General features: G+C 44.1%; 1 protein-coding gene across 1 annotated transcript in view; it reads right to left on the bottom strand.

Moving 5' to 3' along the window:
* Positions 1–2883: 2883 nt before the first annotated feature.
* The window catches only part of NWD2 (NACHT and WD repeat domain containing 2), a 181416-nt gene continuing 170822 nt past the window's right edge, over positions 2884–13477 (bottom strand). Inside the window, exon 7 of the mRNA XM_004763978.2 lies at positions 2884–9017. Coding sequence (XP_004764035.1) covers positions 5085–9017 — 3933 coding nt within the window. The 3' untranslated portion in view covers positions 2884–5084. The remainder of the gene's footprint in view (positions 9018–13477) is intronic.

Genomic DNA, 13477 nt, shown 5'->3' with positions numbered 1-13477 from the left:
CGTGTCCACACCTCCGGAGCTCCACGCCCCTCCTTGCTGCAGTGCGCGCACGTCTGGAGGGTAGCGAGCGGGTGGCTTTACCCGAAAATACTGCTTAGGTGTCCCAAGTTCTTTTCACCTGTGTTCCCAAGCTGGGGATTGACAGGAAAATGTGTTGAGCAACTGCGCCATCTAGCATACCCTCTTCTCTCCCCTTCCAGTTATCCAGGGAGAGTGAGGATAAAACAGGTTGCCCCGGAATAGGACAGTATTATTTAAAGACGGACATAATGTCCTTAGTTTCTAACGGGCCCACTTTAGGGATTCCGGCTCCATTTACACATCTATCACCTTTTACGGGAGCAAACTCATGTTTTTGGGCATCTTGCCAGTCGCGTAGTAGCTGCATGCTTTAAAATGATAGATTTAGAGGGAACTTACATGCTAGTTTACATCATTTTCTGGTAAAATCCTTTGTCACAATAAAGAAGTTGTCGTGTCCAACTTCTAGTGGATGCTTTAGTAACGCCCACAGAATACTGATACGTTTATCAGTTAAGTTACTCTGACCAAAAAGACATTGGTATTTATCTTAGGTTTTGAAGTGTGGTTCCCAGGCTAGTGGAATCAGCTTCATCTGGAGGGATTCAATAAAAATGCAGATTTTGGAGGCTCTACCCCCAGACATACAGATTCTGAAATCATTGGGGATAGGGAGGGTGAAGCAATCCGTGTTTTGCGGAATGATGCACACTCCAGTTTGAGAACCACTGCTCTGAATATGCTGAAGCAGCTGGCTGGATTACCTTCATCTCTCAAAGGCAGGGATTCTGTAAAGCTGGAGGTGGTGGTGTTATCGGGAATCTTAAATTAGGTGTTATATAATTTGTCATATTGTTACACTGAAAGGAAACCCCCAACATGTCCATATGTGTGTTATCTCTACTCCATGCAGATCACGTGGAATGCCAAATGCAGCTGCGAAAGGACCCTTGTGAAAAACACAGAAGGAAAAAATCCATGGTTTCTGGATGCACGTGGGAGTGAAACACCATGATTCAGTGAGTGTTTTAGGTGTGTTCGTGTTTTCATTGGCATATAAATCGTTCCAACCGATGAGTCAGAGAAGATAGGAAAACTAATTTGTTTGAGCGGATTTGTCAATAGACTTCTAAATTTGTCCATGTGGTTCTAAAAAAAAACCCCACAATTTTAAAAAGTATATGACATTCGCTGAGTTCGAGAGTTTCATGCTGTATGGATTGAACCAGCCAGGCGCCCCCAGAATCAAGCTTAAAAAGCCAACATAGCTTCCAAAGTCATCCATAGGATATGTTGACTCTCCCTGTTCCCTGTTTGTCCTCACGCAGCTTCCTTCACCTGCGATGTCTTTTTGACATTCTGACAGCTAAGTGCCATTTGTCCTCCAAGCCTCCACTGTCCCCTCCTCTTGGCCATTCTTTTTGAATCCCAGTTCCAGTTAGTTGCTCCTCTGCAGTGGAGTCTCAGCATCTGCCTTTCACTTTTATTAACAACTTTTTTTTTTTTTTTTTAAAAACTACAGTCTGTCTTACATCTAATTTAGTTGCGTCTCCTTTAGATTGTAGGATTCTGGAGGGCAGAGGTTGTTTGTGACTCACTTTCAGATCATCCTAGGGCATAAGCACAAGGCCTTGGACAAAGCAAACACATGGTATTTGTTGTATTCCTGACCCTGGGAAAGAAGATATTTAAATTTGTTAAACAACAAACTCCATGTGTATGAAATGCTTTTATGCAAGCAGTGACGATCCATTTTCTCGGACCTGAAAGAGAAGACTTAACCTTCAGCCTAAAGGATTTAGATTAGAATCCAAGAAGGAATTCCCAGCGTGGGTAGTAGAATTAAGGAAAGTTTCCAAGGGGGAATAAACTCTAAACAGAAATACGTCTCAGCCACATAAAGATGAAACCAGATAGATAATTTCTTCAATTTTTTTCTTAATGTCTCGATTTTAAGTTTCTCTGAGAATAGTTATTTCATGAAACTGGATATAAAGTTTTCATCTGATTATTTCCTAGTTATCCTCACATAAGCTCTTCATTGCTAACTTGTTTAAAAAAGTTTTTTGTGAGTGTGTGTGTGTATATGTGAGAGAGGATTCTCAATTCCCAGAGGCAAGAAATGGAAAAAGGTGCCTATGGGAGGAAGATCCCCCGTTGTCCTGCCCTCTTACCTGGAGGCAGTTTGTGAGCGGGATGATTCCTTGCTTATAATTCTTCCTACCTTGGCTCCAAGCCCCAGAAGGGTGCACACTGTCCTTGCACTTACCCATAGAACATGTTTCCTATCTGTTTTCCTGTTAAGACTGTGAAATCCTAGAAGGCACAAGCTACTTTACTAACCTTTGCATTCCTGGCAAAATGCGTGACCCAATAACTTTGCTAAATGAATACATCCACACTCTTGGTTTGCTTGTACCTCCTGGAAGTTTGCAAAGCCCTCTGGTGATCTTTAGAGCCTCGCCTCATCTCTAACCTGCAAGTTGGAAAACATTTTGTAGGTCATTATCAGAAAGTGCCTACGGGATACTCAATGCTATATTTTGTATGCTTTGGGAAAGGTAACAAAGAGCACATTGATATCCTATTCAGTGATTCCCCCTGGGCCTCTGTTTCTAGGTTTTTACATCTATGAATTCAAAATACTAACAGTACCTACTTCATAAGGCTGTTGTGAAGATTACATGGCTTAGTACATACAAAGTACATACAGCTCCATACAGTACATACAGCTCCAAAGCTTTGTATATACTATACACCAAAGCTCTGATGTATAGTAAGCATATTATTATTATTATTATTATTATTATTTCTGAAAATCCCTACACTTGCAAAAGTTGGGGAGGAAAAACGCCACGCAAATCTTAGTTTACCTTTTATTCATACAAACAATACATACACAAGACTGTTCATTGTTTGAAGACGGCAATAATTTTCTAGTGTAACAACTCTGTAACAAAATTTAACTAAATGTAACATTTATGAAAATATAAATCTCTGATTGGGTAATTCTTCCCAACAATACAAAGTTTACATAAAAACATTCAATATGAGCTATCAGTTGCAAACAAGTTAGGAAAAATCATTCAAGTCACTTGTTAAACTCTATTGGCTGTTACATAGAATATTCACACACTACATTTAATCCATCTAGGCATTTAATTCTTAGAAATGTGCGGCATGGAGGTCCGACTGATAAGGACAGGAATAGGAACGTGTTGCCTCAGAAGAACTAAAGAAAAAAAAAAAAAAGCACTGACTCATACAACTCCAGGTGATCTCTACATGGGCTGGGACTTCGCCGGGCTAACTCCCTTTCTGGCTGGTAGCTGGACCAGGAGGAAGATCCTGAAAAAAAGTCTTCGACCGCAGAGTGGGGTGTTTATGTCTGAATCCTGTCTCTGTGTGCTTACACATCAACTTGCTTTCCAAAGTGAAATGCAATGAGCTTGCATTCCTTTTGGATTCGCTCACTTTTCTTCTCCATTTGCAAGAACAATCAAGATGTCGCTGTCTTTTTTCTCACATTCCTCCCCAACATCCCTATTAGGGCTAGAGCAAAAGCTCTCACTCCCTTTATCTCGCCGCTGAAGATCTGCCTGCGGATGCGTGGTGAGTTCATGGCGGAGATGGGCTGAGAGCACATCAGTTCCTTGGTCCTCATTCTGCCGCCGCAAGTCACTTTCCCGTCACTTTCAAAGCAACTGAGCATTGCTGATACCCTTCTAAAACTCATCCAAGGACAGGCCATGTGGAGCCTATGGAAGGAAGAAAATCACTTTCCCCCTTCTGGGATGTGGTATTTTCTTTTAAGTAGGTGAAGTAGTGTTTAAAAAGTATTTAAGACTATAAAGGCCCCGGGGAGCCCTCCAGCAGAAAGGGTGACAGAGGAAGAAGCCTACATATAGAGGGGGGAAGTAGGAAAGTGATTACAAACAGGGACAAGAAGGAACCTTTGGACACCCTTAAGATTTGGGGAATAGTTTAGCACAAAGACAGGCATTTCAGCTTGTCCCCGAATATTTGGTCGTATGTCTGCATTTTCCACAGGAGATAGGAGGAATGAGAGTAAGGCAGATGTCTTCAGTATTTCATAGATGGCGTGTCACGAAAGCTTTCTTTCTGTTAAGATTTACTGCAGGGATTGAGGAAATAATGGATGCTTCCATACGACTGACTGAATAGCCCAGACTTTTGTTAGTACAGTGATGGAGATGAACAGATGTCTTGACCAACTTTATAATGCCCTTTCTATAATTCCACTTAAACGCCCAGCACAAATAGGCATTTCAGAAAGACATGAAAAGATTGTGGTTTCTCATTAAACGTGTTTCTTTCGCCGTCCAGGACGTAGTTTAAAAATCGTATGTTCCATTATATAGAAACCCTTGCATGTGACTGTCTCAACTGTATCTTAATGAAGACTGACGGCGTGCTCAGTAGCCCTATGAGAGTGGTACTTAGTACTTGTGCCCAGTCCAGTGCATGGCCTCACATTTCACGTCCTTTCTCCTGGGAAACTTAGGGATGCAAGGGAGCATTTTTGTTACGTGATTTTGCACCTTTGACCTCCCATCTGCAGACTGGGTTTACACAGTTGTCAGGATTGTAAAATGTAAGGAGAGATTAAGGCTGTGTTTACTTATGGCCACACAATCATTGGAGGTCAAACGGCTCTTTCATGTTTGCAATTCCAGACGATTTCTGTAGCACTCATTCCAGTCCGAGGGGTCTGTATATGGTTCTAGCCTCCGTCATCCAAGCCCATGGAATGAGTTACGCTGCTGCTTCCCACCCAGCAAACGTAAAAAATATCCAGTCAACCACCACTTTTAGAAATTCTCTGTCAAGGTGTCATTCCTGGATTAATGTTGACAAAAAGAGCCAACTCAAAACCGATTTCGTGTTTGTCTTTTTGGCGAGCGTGTGAATGCTGGAACTCCAGCATCTTTCCTGTCTTTAAAGAAAGGAGTAGTTTATCATTTGGGAGACAGAAGATACTTATTTTTTTCTTCCTTCTGTTTGTGTATCGTGCCTGTCTGCTGAGCGAGAAGAATGTTTTGTCAGTTGTCAGGGGTGTAGCTGTGGCCCCTGGGCTCCAGGGCTGAGCCCACCCGGTCATAGCAAGGGTTGTGTTTCTTGGATGGCGTTGCCTCGTTGGGCTCAGAGGAGTCGCTCACCGTGATGGGACTGTCTCTTGCAAAGACCTCAGTAGACTCTCTCCATAAGCAGTCCACAGACACTTTGAAACAGTAACTACTGCACTTTGGCCTGGATGCCTGTGTCGCGTTGTTGAAAATCTGTCTGCTGTTTGAAGTGGCGATTTTAATTTTCAGTGCGGCGTCTACGCGGTCCACCACTGTGTAGATCCCTATGCTCCCGTCGTCAAAACCCACTATGATGTTGAGGTGCCTCTGTGAGAGGGCAAGAAAAGTTGGTGTTTTGTAAAGGGAACAAGCACCGATATTTTTGCCATCGGCCAGTCTCATTACAATCAGACTGGATATCGCACCGTTTTCGTCCTCTTCCTCCCCGTTTCGGAAACAAATGTACACCAGGTAGCGACCATCTCGAGACAGCCTCTGCCTCCAGATGACCCCAGAGGCGTGGACCACCCGTAGTTTACCGCTGTGTAAGTCCAGCACATTGATATTCTCGTCTCCCCTGGATATAATGCCTAGCTTGCCGTTGGGAGAGATCTCGAAATCCTCCAGATTTTTCAAGAAGTTGTTCGGAAGCTGCACACGGCGACAGATGACTTCATCTGTCAGACTCCAAATATTCACTGTCTCGGCTGACGTGATAAACACGATGATGTCAGGGCAGTCGGGGATCAGCTTAAAATTCACGATGGTGGTGCCGTCTTCGCAGCAGAATTTCTTGGTGATGCTGCCCGTCCAGAGACTGACGGCCAGCACTTTGCTCTGGGTCATGCCCACCACAAAGGTATTTGCTGAGGTTATAAAGGCATTCTGCAAAGTGGTCAGAATGTTACACACCCTGTGGCCTGTGGCCAGTCTCCAGACCCTGGAGGCATTTTCCTCACAGAGAGAGACCACAAACTGGTCATTGTGGGTGATCAGGAGCTGAGATATTCTCTGCCCATTAATTCGGAAGAGGTTCTCGCCACTGCTGGTGTGCCAGACGTACTGACTGCTTTTGTCATCTGATGTCACCATGACGTCTCCAGAGGAGGTCAGCACGCAGTGCTCGACTATCCCTTCGTGCTTGAACACTGCCTCAAGGAAGCCGCTGCTGAAGTTCCACTTGTGGACACAATCCGAGCCATCGAGGGAATAAATGATTTCCCCTCTGGCGGGTAACACCAGGCTTTGGATGGGTTTCCCAGTCTTATCTATGTTGGACATGGCGGTGATGATGTCTATATCCCAGATGGAAAGAACACCACTAGTTGACAAAGAGAGCAGCATATTGTGGTGACTGGATTTCACCAGCTTGACTATGGTACCTGAGATTTCCTGTAAGCTCGCCATGCATTGCCCGGTGTCCCGCCTCCAAAAAAACACAGCTGAGGTATTTTCCATGGTCGCGATGATGCAGTCCCCGTTTTTGGACAGCACGGCAGATATAAAACGTTCGTTGTGCTTAGCTCTGAACTTCTCGGCCACCTTCCACATGCCGGTATCTAAGAGCTCGATGCTGAGGGCTTTACAGATCAGAATCGCATTTTGGTCCTCTGAGAGTTCCACGCTGACCACCTCACTGTCTTCTCTTCGGCAGTCGAAGTCGTCAGTCAGCTGGGGATTGGAAATGTCCTCAGTATTCCAAACCGAGAGGCTTCCCTCGCTGTCCACCATTACCATCTCTTGAGCCGTGTCCAAGATGAGAAGGAACTTCACAAACCCACCGGAAAATTCAGAAGTCACCGTGCATAACTTTTCTCCACTCCCTAAATGAAATATGGTGGTGGTGTTCAGGTACTGTCCACAGAAAGCATACATGCCATCCAGAGAGCACTGGACACAGGTCACTTCATACCAGCAGTGGAACTGGTAAAGGGGCCACCCGTAGAGCAGATCGATGACGGTGACATCTTTGCTGGCTTCAAGCCAAGCCAGGGCATGGTTGACAGACAAGGTAAACCCATTGATGTAGGTGGAGCTGCTTCCGTGCTTGGTGCCTTTGATTTCCACTTCAGACAGAAGACACGAATTTACATTGTCGTAAATCAGCAAGGTGTTATTTGTCGTGGCCACCACAAGATACTTTTCGTCACTGGTGAGTTTCATACCCAGGATGACAGACTGGGCTGTGGTGATCTGCCGGAGGAGTTGACGGGTTTCCACATCCCAGGTGCTGATGGAGCCGTTCTCTAGAGCTGTGAGGACTGTACTGGGGTTACAGGTAGGCAGAATCTCGGTGACATGCAGGTGACTAGAGGACAAGGGGAGACGTTCCGGGCTATATGTCACATCCATGGATGAGTGTAATGGCACAATGGAGCAATATTTGGGCCCATCTTTGTCACATTCTAAAAGGAGATGTCTGAGTTTGGGAAGGGAACTTACAACAGGCAGCAGCCTTTGTTGAAGCTCTGCGGAAAGCGAGCCTGGAAACGCAGTGACCTTGGTTTTGATGCCGCGGAGAGTGCTAGCCAAGAACTTCAGCTCCTTCTCTTGCGAGTAGTTGTAAGCCAGCTCGATATCTGTAAGCACTTTGTCGAACTGGCCAATTTTGATCATGGTGTAAAGCCAGCTGAAGTTCATGATAATCCCGTAAAGCAGGTCATCGGTTTTTCCACACCTTGTCAGGTGGTGCAAGAGCTCAGACATTTTCCGATGATTGACGAAGAAGATGTCAGGCTCCAGTGGATTACACTGGAAAACCCAGGGCTGGTCTGGAGCCTGCCTATCAAAGGAAGCCTGTTCCATGAAGTGCTTCTCTTCCTCAAGCAAGCTTTTGCTCTCCAAGTCAAGGCAGCCATTCAAATAGGGGTCCTCAAGGCAGAAAGCTTTCCTCCTGCCCCCTGACCAGACTCCCAGAAAGTAATCTGCCAGGATGGCGTGCATTTCACGCAGGTCACCATCGTCCTGCAGATACAACTTCTGGGCTATGAGCTGCAGGTGTCTATTGGCCCAGACCAGGAGTGTGACGTTCTTCACATGTCTTTCTATTAAGTATCCACTGAGACCATCCTTGAGCCTTGCAATGTACAGATAAGGTACTCTCAGGGGATTGCTGGGCCTGGAGTTCTCATTGAGCTCATTCATCACACTGTTGTCTAGGGCCAACACATCCTCCAGTTCCATTTCACTCAAACCCATTTTGGCCATGGTGATGTAACCAAGAGCCCTGGAGACCAGTTTCTGACCACACTTCTTCTCCAAGGACCAGAAGAGCTGCTCTATACTTTCGTGAACTGTGACACAGAGGGAGGATTCATCAACATCTTTGTGTGATCTCCAGTGTCTCACCTCCCTGAAGGTCAGGTTCACAAACATGGGCAGCGTGCACTTGGAGAATGCGTTGTTCACGTAAATCTGTTGGCCTGATGTGACCTTCCTTTTGACCCGCAGCAGCTGGTGTTTGAGGACCTGGCTGCACATCTTCCTGTCCCGGGGAATCAGCTCGATGTAGTTGGCTTCCTCATGGATAAGGCACCTCAGTTTCTGCAGGATCCCATGTCTGTTAGGCAGTGTGGACAGGACTATTCGTACGAAGCGGGGAAGGTGAGCTGGGAGCCACCAAAGCTTCCTGGCCTCGTCACTCTCTGAGAGCTGCTCTAGGGCATCAAATATTATTACTAGAGGTCTCTGCAATGAAGACTCATTCAAAAGATTTATAAACAAGTCACGGAGGTCATGGATCTTCTTAGGGTAGCTTTGAACCAGACACCGGTAGTTGACTGCTAATTGTTCACAAACGCTTAGAAGGAGAGTCTTAAGGTCAGTACTCATATCTGTGGTACCTAGAAATCTCATGACGACTACTGGGTCAGATTCTGGTCCTGTGTCTTCATGTAGCCAGCCATAGGCCTGAAACATAAAGGTAGTGTTTAGAACGGTAATATATGTTCACATGGTTGCGTACAACAGCGTTTCCTCCCTCCAGGGGTCAGACTTCTGGTAACCCTGACCTTGCAGACAGTGGCCTAGAACCAGAAACTAGGCACACCTGAGAAGATCAAAGAGCTGTCACAAAGCTCATGCACTAAGATCTATAGGCGAGGCTGTCACGATCACTCTAATGAAGGTATGAAATAGCGATAATAGTCTTATTCAATCCCAAGGCAGCACTTAGCTTGTTACAAAGAATTTCATAAACAGTGAATCTGCATATCTAGTATGGTCAGGTTTTCATCACTGAATCCTGTTTCCTAGCATGGTGGTTGGCTCACAATAGATGCTTAATAAGTATTTGTTTAATGAATAGGATAAGTAGAGATTTACACATTTACACATTACACATTACACATTTACACATTTATGCATTATATGGAGTCAAATGTCTTCACTAATTGAGATCCCATAGGGCTGATCAAATTCTTAGCTAATTAGAATGTGATTAAAAAAATAGTACTAAAATACTGAATAGAATCCTTAATGACCCAGAGACATTTTCCTATATTGTGGTGCTATAGGGTTATCTTCTTGATTACTCATTGTTGTAAAGATCTATATAATGTTGACTAAAACTTTAAGCCTTGTGTTTTATGACAGCTCATGATTTATCTACAGTCAGTTATCAGTCTTCACATTATCTCTAGGTGGGGCAGATGGGATTATAGCACCATTTAACAGAAGAGGAAACCAGTGCAAGCGGATAAATGACTTGCTTAGAGTTAAGTGGTTACCAAGAGACAAAGCTGGAGGGTTTTTTTTCCCCTCAAACTGCAGAGCGAAGGAGATAACATATATAAGGGGGCTGTTAAATTTAGAATTTCTCTGGCAGGAAAGGCAAGGACAAGAAGGGATATGATCAAAGTATATATTTAAAAAAAAATCCCAAAGTCTATTTTTAGGGAGATAATGTCTTTCAGTAATCCTTGGAATTCACCAAGGATACTGCTTAAGAAAGGACACAGTTTATACATGAGGAAGTAAGTTTATGAAACTTGGTTCCTCAGGGTTTAGTTCAAGGTTAAGGCATGAATAAGTTTAGGAAAAGGATGTCAGTTTCCGAATGAGCTATTAAGGGAAAGGAGCAATTAACTGTTTAGCCCCATACCTTGAAGCCCATGTGGAGGAAGTTAATCCTGCCATCCTACTACAACTGTCCGACAGTGGCAAATCAGAAACAGAACACGATATTTCGTCCCTGTGTGGCTTGCTTCCGATGATGATATGTATTGCCCTCTCTTCTCCCACTCCCGTGTTGTTGAACATGTAGAGAGCGATCCTCCGATCATGAGCTCGTGTCCATGGAAATGCTGGGCACGCAGGAGATAACCTCGGATAAACACGAGCCATCTCTCTGCATTCTCACAAGGGACATGAAGTCACGAAGGGAGTACAGGTTGTTGTTGGCGGGACAGACATACCCCAGGAGAGAGGCAACTGGAGCAGAGGCAGGGGACCTAGGAACAGGTGAGGCTTCTTGTGGGACCAGAGTTCTGGAATGTGAATAGACACACTCTGGTGGCTCGACAAAATATCCAGAAGAGCGAGAGCTCAGAAAACCATTTTTCAAGTTGACCAACTCGACTGTCACCACGTCCTGCCCCTCAGGGACTGCTGATCCGTACTGGGATATCAGCACATTCCACATGATTCTGTACTTCCTGTGCTACTGCACATGGACTTGCTTCACAGGGAATATTGTCAAGTCCAACAACATTTGCACCTCCAACCACTTTGCCCTTCCCTCTTCCAGAGGGAAAAAGCCCTAGAGTGAAGGTCAAATGCTCTACGTGGATGTTTTCTCATTAGATTTCAGCTCCTGTACGTGTGCTCCTCATACTGCTGTTGTCCTGTTGACCTGGAACATTCTCAAGTTGGAAGTTTTACATACAAATTAGTGTTCACACACACACATAAACACACACACTTTATTTTGATGCAACATGGCCCCTAAATGTAACCCTGCCACTTGGTCTGGTGTTCCATTAAAAAAGAACTATGTCTTCTAACAACAGAAGAAACACCAGCGGTGCTGGGTGACTCAGTCTGTTAAGCGTTGGTCTCTTGGTTTCGGCTCAGGTCATGATCTCAGTGTCATGGGACTGAACCCTGTGTCCAGCTCCACAGTCTGTGCAGGGTCTGGTTTGGATTCTTTCTACCTCCTCCTCTCTCTTTCTCTCTCTCTCTCTCTCAAATAAATAATCTTAAAAAAAAAAAAAAGGAGGAGGAGGAGGAGGGAGGAGGAGGAGAAGGAGGAAGAGAAGAAGGAGAAGAAGAAGGAGAAGGAGGAGCAGGAGGAGGAGGAGGAGCGGAGGAGGAAAAGGAAGGGGAAGAAGGGGGAAAAGGAAAAAAAGGGGAGGAAAACCCAGCAGCTGGGCTTGGCATATTAAGAAATGGTAAATTATTGAAGAGACTGTCTTTTTTCCACTGTATATTTTTTCCTGTTTTGTCGAAGATTAATTGACCATAGAGTTGAGCGTCCATATCTGGGCTCTCTACTCTGTTCCACTGGTCTATGTGTCTGTTTTGATGCTGGTACCATGCTGTCTTGATGATCACAGCTTTGTAGTAAAGCTTGAAATCAGGTAACGTGATGCCCCCAGCTTTATTTTTGTTTTTCAACATTTCCTTAGCGATTCGGGGTCTCTTCTGATTCCATACAAATTTTTGGATTATTTGCTCCAGCTCTTTGAAGAATACTGGTGGAATTTTGATCGGAATGGAATTAAAAGTATAGATTGCTCTAGGCAGTATAGACATTTTAACAATGTTTATTCTTCCGATCCAAGAGCATGGAATGGTCTTCCATCTTTTTGTATCTTCTTCAATTTCTTTCATGAGTGTTCTGTAGTTCCTCAAGTACAGATCCTTTACCTCTTTTGTTAGGTTTATTCCTAGGTATCTTATGGTTCTTGGTGCTATAGTAAATGGAATTGATTCTCTAATTTCCCTTTCTGTATTTTCATTGTTAGTGTATAAGAAAGCCACTGATTTCTGCACATTGACTTTGTATCCTGCCACGTTGCTGAATTGCTGTATGAGTTCTAGTAGTTTGGGGGTGGAGTCTTTTGGGTTTTCCATATAAAGAATTATGTCATCTGTGAAGAGAGAGAGTTTGACTTCTTCATTGCCAATTTGGATACCTTTTATTTCTCTTTGTTGTCTGATTGCTGTTGCTAGGACTTCTAATACTATGTTGAACAAGAGTGGTGAGAGTGGGCACCCTTGTCATGTTCCTGATCTCAACAGGAAGGCTGCAAGCTTTTTCCCATTGAGGATGATATTTGCTGTGGGTCTTTCAGAGATAGATTTCATGAGGTTCAGGAATGTTCCCTCTATCCCTATACTTTGAAGTATTTTAATCAGGAATGGATGCTGGATTTTGTCAAATGCTTTTTCTGCATCAATTGAGAGGACCATGTGGTTCTTCTCTCTTCTCATATTAATTTGTTGTATCACATTGATTGATTTGCGAATGTTGAACCATCCTTGTAGCCCAGCCCAGGGAATGGGAGAAGATATTTGCAAATGACAGTAAAGACAAAAGGTTGATATCCAGGATCTATAATGAACTCCTCAAACTCAACACACATGAAACAGACAAACATATGAAAAAATGGGCAGAAGATATGAACAGACACTTCTCCAATCAAGACATACAAATGGCTATCAGACACATGAAAAAATGTTCATCATCACTAGCCCTCAGGGAGATTCAAATTAAAACCACATTGAGATATCACCTTACACCAGTTAGAATGGCCAAAATTAACAAAACAGGAAACAACATGTGTTGGAGAGGATGTGGAGAAAGGGGAACCCTCTTACACTGTTGGTGGGAATGCAAGTTGGTGCAGCCTCTTTGGAGAACAGTGTGGAGATTCCTCAAGAAATTAAAAATAGAACTTCCCTATGACCCTGCAATTGCACTACTGGGTATTTACCCCAAAGATACAGATGTCGTGAAAAGAAGGGCCATCTGTACCCCAATGTTTATAGCAGCAATGGCCACGGTCACCAAACTATGGAAGGAACCAAGATGCCCTTCACGGATGAATGGTCCATATACACTATGGAGTATTATGCCTCCATCAGAAAGGATGAATACCCAACTTTTGTAGCAACATGGACGGGACTGGAAGAGATTATGCTGAGTGAAATAAGTCAAGCAGAGAGAGTCAATTATCATATGGTTTCACTTATTTGTGGAGCATAACAAATATCATGGAGGACAAGGGGTGTTAGGAGAAGGGAGTTGGGGTAAATTGGAAGGGGAGGTGAATCATGAGAGACAATGGACTCTGAAAAACAATCTGAGGGGTTTGAAGTGGCAGGGGGGGTGGGAGGTTGGGGTACCAGGTGGTGGGTATTATAGA

The sequence above is a fragment of the Mustela putorius genome, unplaced genomic scaffold (genome assembly GCF_011764305.1).
Source record: "Mustela putorius furo isolate JIRA1106 unplaced genomic scaffold, ASM1176430v1.1 tig00000083_pilon_pilon_pilon, whole genome shotgun sequence".
In the NCBI taxonomy this organism is placed as follows: Eukaryota; Metazoa; Chordata; class Mammalia; order Carnivora; family Mustelidae; genus Mustela; species Mustela putorius.
This window is presented reverse-complemented; position numbering and strand designations above follow the sequence as displayed.